This window comes from Staurois parvus, unplaced genomic scaffold (genome assembly GCF_062004578.1).
Source record: "Staurois parvus isolate SC_StPar_1 unplaced genomic scaffold, SC_StPar_1.0 ptg000186l, whole genome shotgun sequence".
Classification (NCBI taxonomy): domain Eukaryota; kingdom Metazoa; phylum Chordata; class Amphibia; order Anura; family Ranidae; genus Staurois; species Staurois parvus.
In genome coordinates, this window is record NW_028317982.1 from 8,989,385 (window position 1) to 9,001,571 (window position 12,187).

Sequence of the window (12,187 nt, forward strand, 5' to 3'; positions counted from 1 at the left end):
TCTGGACACATTTTGCCTAAATACCGCTTGCGATCCTGCAACTGTCAATTCACTATACAATTTTTCTGTATATACCGCAAAATGCTCAAAACCCTCGGTAAATACTGTATGAAAAGGTGTTAAAGTCAGTTCACAGAATGAAATAAATAAATGGATGTAGTAATTAAGTAGTGGTCCAGAGAGCATGCGATATTTAAGGAATGTAAAAATATAAAAGGCAATTTTGAGTCGTCTCTGCCTTTTGGATCAGTTCTCTGAACAGTAATGTATAGAAGCCTAAATATTGAAATATGGAAATCATTGGGGTTGATTTACTGGAAGAATAACTAAAGACCATTTTTTGCTTTATGTTTGGATTTAATGGAGGTGGATTAGAACACCTGTCAGGTTTTTATTGCTGTCTGTGTCCCGTGACGGAGATTCACCCTCTTTACTTGTCCTATTTACCATTATCTTTGAAAGTATAAGTTAAAGAAAATCTAAAATTTTGGGTTGTCCCCAGAAAAGTAATAGTGGGGACATCCTCCAATGGGGACACAGGCAAACAAATTTGAAAAAATTGACAGGGTTATAACCCTCCCTTACTCTATCCAAAATGAAAATAAAAGTGTTGCCTATAGCTCTACTTTAAGGCAAATAGACAAGTTGTTCCAGAGCTTAGTACATGAGGTAAAGCTTCACTTTACAAGTAATACCCAATCACATGCAAGGAAAAAACAGCATTTTTTCTTGCGCATTATTGGATGATGGAAATCAGCAGAGCTCCCCTCATTTATTAAGTTGTGGAGCAACTACACTAACAAAATGGTCAGCCTATGTGTCCTTAGTAAATCAACTCCATCACATGTAGTAAAATATTCCTATTTTCTCCTGTTATTTTGCAAGATTTATAAAGTTTTTGTGTGAATATACAAGCATATACGTCATTTGCTGCAAAACCCTCCCAATCACTCCAAACATAATACAATGTACATGCATATCACAATGGTCTAATCGCTTGTTAGAACATATGTCATACGTAGTGGGGATACTTTACTTTTTCACAATTATTTTTAGAGATATCTTCCCACTGACAAGTTCCCACAGACACCGTTGATCTTTTTAGCTATCTATAAGGGGGTACTTCTTCCCAGTGACCACAAGTGTAAGGAGCATTCTTCCCACTGACCATCACACTAATGTATCATGAGCTGTAGATACAGTCATTATTAACAGGGATTCCTGAGACTGGAAACTATTCCAAGGGTTCCTCTGTATTGGAAAGGTTGAGAAAGGCTGTTTGAAAGTGTAACTAAAGTCAAAACTTTATTTTTCATGTTGGATAGAGTAAAGGAGGGTTAGAACCCCTGTCAGTTTTTGGTCCCATTGGGGAGATTTACCTTCATGATAATGATAAACAGGACAAATAGAGAAGGTGAATCTCCCTAATGGGGGCAGAGACTGCAATAAAAACCTAATAGGTGTTCTAATACCTCTTTACTCTATCCAAAGCTAAAAAACAATGTTTTTCCTTTAGTTATACTTTAGGTAAATATAAAATATCTTTCTAAATGTCAAATATTGAATGAAAATAGTATCAAAAATCGCACACATATATAAATACCTTTCTTCCACTAATAAAAAGACAACATTGTAGAAGAAGGGTATTTATATACGTGTGTGATTTTTGATACTATATTCATTCAGTATTTGAAATTTAGAAAGATAATTTGTATTTACTTCATTTATCTTGTTGTTTGTTGTTTTTGATACACCACTTGTGTCCTCTTTAGTAGCAATAAACACTGACAGGGATTCTAATTCTTCTCCACTGTATCCATCCCACTGTATATCGCATGAGATAAATACCGCATGGTTTCATGAGATAAATGCCACATGGTTTCATGAGATAAATACCGCATGGTTTCATGAGATAAATGCCACATGGTTTCATGAGATAAATACCGCATGGTTTCATGAGATAAATGCCACATGGTTTCATGAGATAAATACCGCATGGTTTCATGAGATCGATGCCACATGCTTTCATGAGATACATACCACATGGTTTCATGAGATAAATACCGCATGGTTTCATGAGATAAATGCCGCATGGTTTCATGAGATAAATGCTGCATGGTTTCATGAGATAAATGCCGCATGGTTTCATGAGATAAATGCCGCATGGTTTCATGAGATAAATGCTGCATGGTTTCATGAGATAAATGCCGCATGGTTTCATGAGATAAATGCCGCATGGTTTCATGAGATAAATGCCACATGTTTCATGAGATAAATACCGCATGGTTTCATGACATAAATGCTGCATGGGTACATGAGATAAATGCCGCATGGTTTCATGAGATAAATGCCACAGGGTTTCATGAGATAAATGCCGCATGGTTTCATGAGATAAATGCCGCATGGTTTCATGAGATAAATGCCACATGGTTTCATGAGATAAATGCCGCATGGTTTCATGAGATAAATGCCGCATGGTTTCATGAGATAAATGCCGCATGGTTTCATGAGATAAATACCGCATGGTTTCATGAGATAAATGCTGCATGGTTTCATGAGATAAATACCGCATGGTTTCATGAGATAAATGCCACATGGTTTCATGAGATAAATGCCACATGGTTTCATGAGATAAATGCCACATGGTTTCATGAGATAAATACCGCATGGTTTAATGAGATAAATGCTGCATGGTTTCATGAGATAAATGCCGCATGGTTTAATGAGATAAATGCCGCATGGTTTCATGAGATAAATACCGCATGGTTTCATGAGATAAATGCTGCATGGTTTCATGAGATAAATACCGCATGGTTTCATGAGATAAATGCCACATGGTTTCATGAGATAAATGCCACATGGTTTCATGAGATAAATACCGCATGGTTTCATGACATAAATGCTGCATGGGTACATGAGATAAATGCCGCATGGTTTAATGAGATAAATGCCGCATGGTTTCATGAGATAAATGCCGCATGGTTTCATGAGATAAATGCCGCATGGTTTCATGAGATAAATACCGCATGGGTACATGAGATAAATGCTGCATGGTTTAATGAGATAAATGCTGCATGGTTTCATGAGATAAATACCGCATGGTTTCATGAGATAAATGCCGCATGGTTTCATGAGATAAATGCCGCATGGTTTCATGAGATAAATACCGCATGGGTACATGAGATAAATGCCGCATGGTTTAATGAGATAAATGCCGCATGGTTTCATGAGATAAATACCGCATGGTTTCATGAGATAAATGCTGCATGGTTTCATGAGATAAATACCGCATGGTTTCATGAGATAAATGCTGCATGGTTTCATGAGATAAATACCGCATGGTTTCATGAGATAAATACTGCATGGTTTCATGAGATAAATGCCGCATGCTTTCATGAGATAAATGCTGCATATTTTGATGAAATAACGCATGCCTTTGGCTTTTTTTGTGAATTGCAAAAATTTTTTAGAAAAATGTTATGAGGTATCTTACCACAAATTTTTAAAGCGGAAATTGCCACTTTGTGAATGGAGCCCACAGTTCTGATAACAAAAATAAGTTCCTGCAGCATTTCACAATCAGGTAATACATCTCAGTTCTGTGAATACTTTCACAGTGTTAGGGTCCTTTCACAAGGGTGATCCAATCAGGCACACCAGTCATTTTTTCATGCGGACCTGATCAGATGGTCCATGCATTCTTAGAGACCGGTGTGTGCAGACAGACTTGTGTTTGTTTACATCCACCTATCTCAGGATTTAATCAGGTCTGCTAAAAAAATGGAAGAGGAGAACTTTATTCTCTTCTGTTTGGGTGGACTGGTCTGTCAGCTCCCGGCCGGTCATAGAGCAGAGCAAGCTGTGTTCATGTCCATTCTGCATAAACTAAGCAGACACAGACCTGCCATCCGCCCGCTCTACTCCAGTCAGGAGATCAGGAGGAGATCAGCGGACAGAACAGAAGGCCCATGTGTGAAAGGGGCCTTAAATTGCATGATGTCCACAAGAGTTGTGATGTGTGTGTGTGCACATCCACGTACGTGTGCCACATAGGTAATGATGATACATTAAAGGGGAACTAAACCCTCCTATCCTTTACAGCCAAGACCTGTTTGATCTGCAGTTGCCACGGTGATGCACGCGATCAGTTATGACATCAGCCATTTGATGGCTTGACAGTTCATTTGAGAGCACAAGCAGCTGTGATAGTTATCATTCACAGCATGCCTTGAATGTAACTGTTTTGTAAAGCTGTTAAATTGATGGGTTTAGTTTCCGCTTTATACAGTTCAAGATGAAGATGACAGAGGCAACAGCATGGCAACCATCCAAAACTCCTCTTATTTATAACTTCAGTATACGGGTGACAATGCCAGATGTCTCATTTTGGTTGTAACATCCTTAATCATGCATTTTCCACACATATTTGCAAATGAATATATTCAAAAATCAAAAATGACCACCTATTACACAGGTCTTCTTTGCATGAATGTATAGCATAGTGTGGGGGAGTTGTGTGTTGTGGACAATTTGTTTGATGGGTTTTTGTGTTTTCATCTACATCATCTATATGTACAACCCCAATACCTGTTTTGCTTTTCTTTTACTCCCAAGGCCTCTTGCTGGGATTTGGAAATTTCTTTGCTTAGTAGTTCCATGGAATCTCGTAAAACTAAATTCTCCTGTTCCATCCGGGACATCTCTATTTCATATTCATCCAACGGAGTATTTTGTTTTTTTAAATCCTGAGCACTTTCTTCCTAAGAACATGATCATAAATAAGAAAGTTACCCCTAAATTAAGAACATTTCTACAGATGTTTGACCGCTCCCTTGAAGCATGGAGACTCCAGCAGCTGTGCCACTATCTTTCTTTGGTCGCCAGTAAAGGCGTGCACCCTGACTTGGAAACTTCTTTTGAACGCATCTGCACAGATGCTTCACCCTCTGCTCATACAATCTCAGCAGCTTATCGCCTACTGGTCCTTCCAGTGCAAACCTTTGTCTCCCCATTTTTACTTCAATGGGAAAGGGACTTGGAGACCTCATTTTCTTCTACTCAAAGGGAAGACATTTTATATTTTGCACAATACTCATCCATCTCTAACAGGTACCAAGAACTGGTTTATAGTATCTTAGTGCGCTGGTACAGGGTGCTGTCAGTGCTAAGCAAAATTTACACCCAAGCCACAAACATCTGTTGGAGATGCCGTAAATCGAAAGGTACACTCATACACATCTTCTGGACTTACAATGAAAATTAGTGTTTTGGGGCCTCAGTCAGGTCTTTCATTCAACAACTAACAGACTTTGATCTGGGTACAGACCTGGCTAAGTATCTGTTACATTCCTCTCATCTACCAAGGAAGAGGTATAAAGAGACACTGTTGATTAAACTAGTGCATGCAGCCAAGGTGTGCATCCCGACCCTCTGGAAGCAAGAGGCTACCCCTACTTTTAAAATGTGGTTCTCCAAGATGAATGAAATTCAGCAAATGGAAACTAACGGCAGCACTAAATGCTAAAGAAGAGCATTGTAGGATTGTAAGTGCACTTGGTTCCACTAGACTATGTTCATGGGAAAATGAGTCCATGTTGGTTAGCAACACATAAAAAATGTCTTACATCGCCTCTGTCGTGCATCATGGCAGTGGTGGTTAAGGCTCCAGGTCATCAGGATCTCTTTTCTGTCCTTCTTTCCCCCCTTGTTTCGCCTTCCTCTTTCTCTCCTCCTCCCTCCATTTTATCTTTTTCTTTTACACCTTTTTTCCTGTTGTAGGGTTGGGGGAATGCTTTGTTTTTTGATGGCAAGGATTAGGTTGTCAGCATTTTGCTTCATGGTGCTAGCAGTTTTATAAGGGTAGGCCTACTGACTCTATCTAAGCTTCACCTCAATGTATGTGACCCTCAAAGGTGATTGTACACTGGTCTGCATTCTATGCTGTAACCTGCTCTCAGGAGGTGGCTGTGCCTACAGTTGCAAGAAAAAGTATGTGAACCCCTTGGGATTATGTGGAGTTTTGCATGAATTGGGAATAAAATGTGCCCTGAACGTCATCTAAGTCACAACAATAGAAGAACACAGTCTGCTGAACATAATACTACACAAACATTAGATGTTGCCATGGTTTAATTGCACATAACATGTAAACATTCACAGTGCAGGGAGGAAAATGTATGTGAGGCCCTAGCTTAATGACTTCTCCCAGAGCTAATTGGAGCCAGGAGTGAGCCAACCTTGACTCCAATCAGTGTGATGATATTGGATGTGTTGCTGACAGCTGTCCTGCCCTTAAAAAACACACACCTGTTTTGGGTTTACTGGTTTCAAGAAGCACTGTCTGATGTGAACCATGCCTTGCAGAAAAGAGCTCTCAGAAGACCTACGATCAAGAATTGTTGACTTGCATGAAGCTGGAAAGGGTTACAAAAGTATCTCCAAAAGCCTTGATGTTCATGTGTCCACAGTAAGACAGACTGTCTACAAATGGAGAAAGTTTAGCACTGTTGCTACTCTCCCTAGGCGTGGTCGTCCTGTAAAAATGACTGCAAGAGCACAGCACAGAATGCTGCATGAGGTAAAGAAGAATCCCAGAGTGTCAGCTAAAGACCTACAGAAATCTCTGGCACATGCTAACATTTTTGTTGATACATCTACAATAAGGAAAACTTTGAAAAAGAATGAAGTACATGGGAGGACATCACAGAGGAAGCCATTGCTGTCCAAAAAGAATATTGCAGCACGTTTGAAGTTTGCAAAAGAGCACCTGGATGTTCCACAGCACTACTGGCAAAATGTACTGTGGACAGATGAAACCAAGATTGAGTTGTTTGGGAAGAACACACAACACTATGTGTGGAGAAAAAAAAGGCACAGCACACCAACATCAAAACCTCATCCCCACTGTAAAACATGGCGGAGGGAACATCATGGTTTGGGGCTGCTTTGCTGCCTCAGGGCCTGGACGGATTGTTGTCATTGATGGGAAAATGAATTACAGAGTTTATCAAGACACTTTGCAGGAAAACGTACGACCATCTGTCCGCCAACTGAAGCTCTGCAGAGGATGGGTGATGCAACAGGACAATGACCCAAAGCATACAAGTAATTCAACAAAACAATGGCTGCAACAGCACAGAATATGCCTTCTGGAGTGGCCCAGTCAGAGTCCTGACCTCAACCCCATTGAAATGCTGTGGCATGACCTTAAGAGAGAACTTCACACCAGACATCCCAAGACTATTGCTACACTGAAACAGTTTTGTGAAGAGGAGTGGTCCAAAATGACTCCAGATCGTTGTGCAGGTCTGATCTGAAACTACAGGAAACGTTTGGTTGAGGTTATTGCTGCCAAAGGAGGGTCAACCAGTTATTAAGTCCAAAGGTTCACATACTTTTTCCTCTCTGCACTGTGAATGTTTACATGTTATGTACAATTAAACCATGGCAACATCTAATGTTTGTGTAGTATTATGTTCAGCAGACTGTGTTCTTCTATTGTTGTAACTTAGATGAAGTTCAGAGCACATTTTATGCCCAATTCATGCAAAACTCTACGTAATCCCAAGGGGTTCACATACTTTTTCTTGCAACTGTATATTCTATTGCTATATAAATTTTGAAAAAGAATAAATAAAAAATGTACAAAAAAAGAGTTCATACTTTGGCTTTACTTTGGAAAGCAGTATGATGACTGGATCTACCCAAATATTTTGATAACTGACCAGTGACAGCTAAGGTACACTGACACTGAATAGGTCAAGCACTCTTTTTCATCCTCACACTTAGACTAAGTTTAGACTTGTGTCTAAACAGCTGCATCTCTAAAAAGCAATCAACACTTGAATTACTTTTTAGAGGCATTTGACAGGCTGTGAAGAGGCAATGTGATGCCTACTCACTGCCTGTTTTAACCCCGTAATGTGCACCAATGTGCCACAGCTGCATGCATTGTGAGCAGTTGTGGGGCATTTGTGGTGCTTATCCATTCACTTGAATGGGTACTTTTTAGCAGGCTTTCTGCTTGCCAAAGATGAAAGGGGCAAAAGTTTTTGACGCAAGTGCAAACCATCACAACCATGACATGTAAACATCCTCATCTTCTGCCTTGGCAGCTTAGGAGGAGGCAGTTAGGAAGCATTAAAAATGCAGTTCAACTGCGCATTTTTAACATCCCCCCCAAGCTCAAGTCTAAACGAGCCCTTAAAGTACATGTATAGCCAAATTTTTCTGTTTTGGATGGAGTAGGGTGTGGAAAAAAACCCTGTCAATTCAATTTATCTTTTATTGTCAGTGTCCTTTTGGGGACCATCCACTTCCTGTTAATGAAGACTGTTAGACAGTAGTCCCCAGAACAGGTGTCCCCATTGGAAGATTTCCCCAACGGAAAAACTGTGGGTGCCTGACATGTCCTTAGCAACCAATGACATCATCAGTTGGTAGGACACAGGAGGGCGTCTGCCTCAGCTTTATAGTTCTAGTAAACTCTAGGGAATTTTGGAAGGGGGGGGGGGAGTTTGTGCTAGGAGCAGGGATTAGGAAGGAATCTGTGTTAGAAGAGGAGATTTTGGGATGGGGGATTTATACCAGGAAGGGGGATTTTGGAGGAGGATTTGTGGAAGCAGAAGTGATTTTGGAGGTAGGGATTTGTGCTAGGAGTGGGGATTTGGGGGGGGGGGGGGTTGTGCTAGAAGAGGGGAATCTGGAGGGGAAGGGATTTGTACTAGAAAGGGGGATTTTGAAGGAAGGGATTTGTGCTAGAAGTGGAGATTTTGGTTGGAGGTTGTGCAAGGAGGGGGTTTTGGAAGGGAGGATTTATGCTAGAAGGGGGGATTTGATTTTTGTGGTGGCGGGAGAGAATTTTTATGCTAGGAGGGGGAACGTTGGGGGGGGGGGGGGGGGGGTTACAACCTACAGACCACTGAACCCTGCCTCACAAAATAACATTTTGGGGCTTGTTCACACCAGGTGTTTTTTTCTTATACCCCTATTTCCCAGTTCTGGGGTTTTTGTTTTTTGATGGCAAGAAGTGAGTTGCCAGTAACTTGCTTCATGGTGCAGCATTTTTAGTGGGGTAGGTCTAGTGACTCTAAGCTTCCTCTTGATGTACAGTATGTGACCCTCAAAGGTAATTGTACACTGGTCTGCATCCTATGCTGTAACCTCCTGTCATAAGGTGGCTGTGCCCATGTTCTATTGCTATGTAAATTTTGAAAATTGTTTAAGGATTTGCAAAAAAAAAAAGAAAATGTCTAAATTCATACTTCGGCTTTACTTTGGAAGCAAGTACGATGACTAAATCTACCTAAATATTTTGATCACTGAGCAGTGACAGCTAAGGTACTCTGGCACTGAATAACAGTTTAGGGCTTGTTCACACCAGATGCAGTGTGATAACATGTGCGAAATGACACCTCTTCCCGCACAGCACAACCGACATGGGTGCCAACAATTCCTAAAGGCACCCCTATGCATACAGCAAATGTGTGTTTGCTTCTGCTAAAACGCATAGTACCGCAGTAGCACACATTTTGGTGCAGCGCAATTTTAAAAATCATGCTGGCACCCTTTGTGTTTTTCACACACATAGAGCAGCCCATTTAAAAAATGCGCAAAAAGGCATGCGCGCGCTCGGACGCAGCTCCTGGTGTGAACAAGCCCTTAGACTGGTGTAGCCCAAGTTTGTGAACAATTTTAAAGTGTGTCTTGACTGAAAGAAGGCTTAAAAACACTAATCTACAGACATACAGTAGAAATGTTAGTGGGGACTGAATTGGAAAGTGGAATTTAAAGTGGAAGTAAAGTCCACTTGTTGAATTTTTATAATAAGGCTTACCTGTAGGTACTGAACTTGCACTGTTTATCAGATATTCACACGGGATGCAGTGGGTGATGTCACTGACACATGTGCTCCGAAGGGACAACATACCAATGTCATACCTTCAGAGCTCCGTGTCCCGGCCATTCATACAGCTGGAGCCCGCAAATTCAGAAGGAAGATCAGATGAAGGCAGAAGCACCAGGGAGCTGTGACAGCACTGTGCTGGGCTCCATGTGTTGGTAAGTCTGTCATAATGTGCTAGTATGTAGTGCATACTAGTACATTATGACTTAAATCTGCAGGGGGCACAATTTTTCTTCATTTTTGTGGTGTTTACTACCGCTTTAAAGGCTCAAGGTTTTTCACCTTCATGCATTTTATGCATGAAGGTAAAAAACCTTGTGTGTGCAGCAGCCCCCCCAGCCTTCTCCCCCCCCCAATCCTCACCTAAGCCCCATCACAATCCAGCGATGTCTGCGAGAGTCTCGGCTTGCTGGGGACTCTCACTCCTCTTTGGCTGGCTCCTGCTGCTGTCAATCACAGCCAGTGAGTCAATGAGGAGAGAGAGGGGGTGGGATCGAAATTGTGGCTCTGTGTGTGAATAGACACACAGAGCAGCAACTCGGGAGTGCGCCTGCTCTGGTGATCCCAAAAGGAGGAAGAGGCCAGGAGCACTGGCAGGGGACCCCAGAAGAGACGGATCGGGGGTTCTCTGTGCAAAACCATTACACAGAGCAGGTAAGTATAACATGTTTGTTATTAAAAAAAAACAAAAAAAAAAAAACGAGCCTTTAGAATCTCTTTAAAGCCCAATTAACTGTTAGCAAATGTCGATTATTTCAATGAAGACTGTATAACAATGCCTTTGGCTGAGTGACAGCAAGAACTATGCAGTCAGCAAAGCTCATGATCTCTGCTGATTACAGAACTCTAGCTGTCGGTCAGCGGAGGGATGTTAGCCCGCTGCTGAGACATTGCTGTTTTCACATGGGGTGCAGTGGTCCTCTGAAGCCTGCTGGCGGGCGAAGAGAAGTATTTTGGGGAAGCATTGAATTGGGCTTTAATGTGTAAAAGGCTCCTTCTATAGTGAAATTTGTGTGCCTGACTTATAAATTTTACTTGTGACATCTCAGAACAACATAGGACTTTTCTTTCATGGTATTCTCATCTAAATCTAGGCCACGGTGTTAAATATTTATGAGTGAGTTATGTTGGCATTGCGGTACAGTCCTTGGCAGGTTGTGGAAGTGACCTTTTTATACAGGGCATTAGGCAGAACACAGAGAGAGGGTGATGTGACAGAAATGCTCAGATCACCGAGAAATAAAATGTCCATTAAGAAAGAATTAGAGCCAAGGCCTTCTGACTTGAAAGAAAGCAACTAATTAGATATCATTTCAATGTAACGTGACTGCTATAAATTTATACATGGTAAGACTGTATGTTATGTGTAATAGCTCAATATATACAGTATATATATATATATATCTATATGTATTTACTTCTGGGAAGGCTGTCCACAAGGTTTAGGAGTCAGTCTATGGGAATGTTTCACCACTCTTCCAGAAGTGCATTTGTGAAGTCTGATGTTGGACGAGAAGGCCTGGCTCAGAGTCTCCTCTCTAATTCATCCCAAAGGTGTTCTGTTGGGTTGAGGTCAGGACTCTCTGCAGGCCAGTCAAGTTCCTCCACCCCAAACTCACTCTTCCATGTCTTTATGGACCTTGCTTTGTGCTTTGGGGCCATCCCCAAACTGTTCCCACAAAGTTGGGAGCATGAAATTGTCCAAAATGTCTTGATAAGCTACACATTAAGAGTTCCCTTCACTGGTACTAAGAGGCCAAGCCAAACCCATGAAAAACAACCTCACACCATAATCCCCCTTCCACCAAACTTTACACTTAGCACAATGTATTCAGGCAAGTACTATTCTGCTGGCAACTACCAAACCCAGACACGTCCATCAGATTGTCAGACAGAGAAGTGTGATTCGTCACTGCAGAGAACACATCTCCACTGCTCTAGAGTCCAGTGGCAGTGTGTGGTTTACACCACTGCATCCAACGCTTTGCATTGCACTTGGTGATGTAAGGCTTGGATGCAGCTGCTTAGCCATGGAAACCCATTCTATGAAGCTCTCTACGCACTGTTGATGTGCTAATCTGAAGGCCACATGAAGTTTGGAGGTCTTTAGCTATTAACTCTACAGACAATTGGTGACTTCTGTGCACTGTATGCTTCAGCATGCTCTGACCCCACTATGTCATTTTACATGGCCTACTGCTTCATGGCTGAGTTGCTGTTGTTCCCAGTTGCTTCCACTTTGTTATAATACCACTAACAGTTGACTGTGGAATATTTAGTAGC

General features: G+C 41.4%; 2 protein-coding genes across 4 annotated transcripts in view; one reads left to right on the forward strand and one right to left on the reverse strand.

The window, feature by feature from the left end:
• Positions 1 to 12,187, reverse strand: part of FAM184B (family with sequence similarity 184 member B) — a 163,706-nt gene that overhangs the window by 21,928 nt on the left and 129,591 nt on the right. The window contains exon 9 of the mRNA XM_089677462.1: positions 4,588 to 4,760. Coding sequence (XP_089533588.1) covers positions 4,588 to 4,760 — 173 coding nt within the window. The remainder of the gene's footprint in view (positions 1 to 4,587; positions 4,761 to 12,187) is intronic.
• Positions 1 to 12,187, forward strand: part of NCAPG (non-SMC condensin I complex subunit G) — a 254,082-nt gene that overhangs the window by 7,404 nt on the left and 234,491 nt on the right. The window lies entirely within an intron of this gene.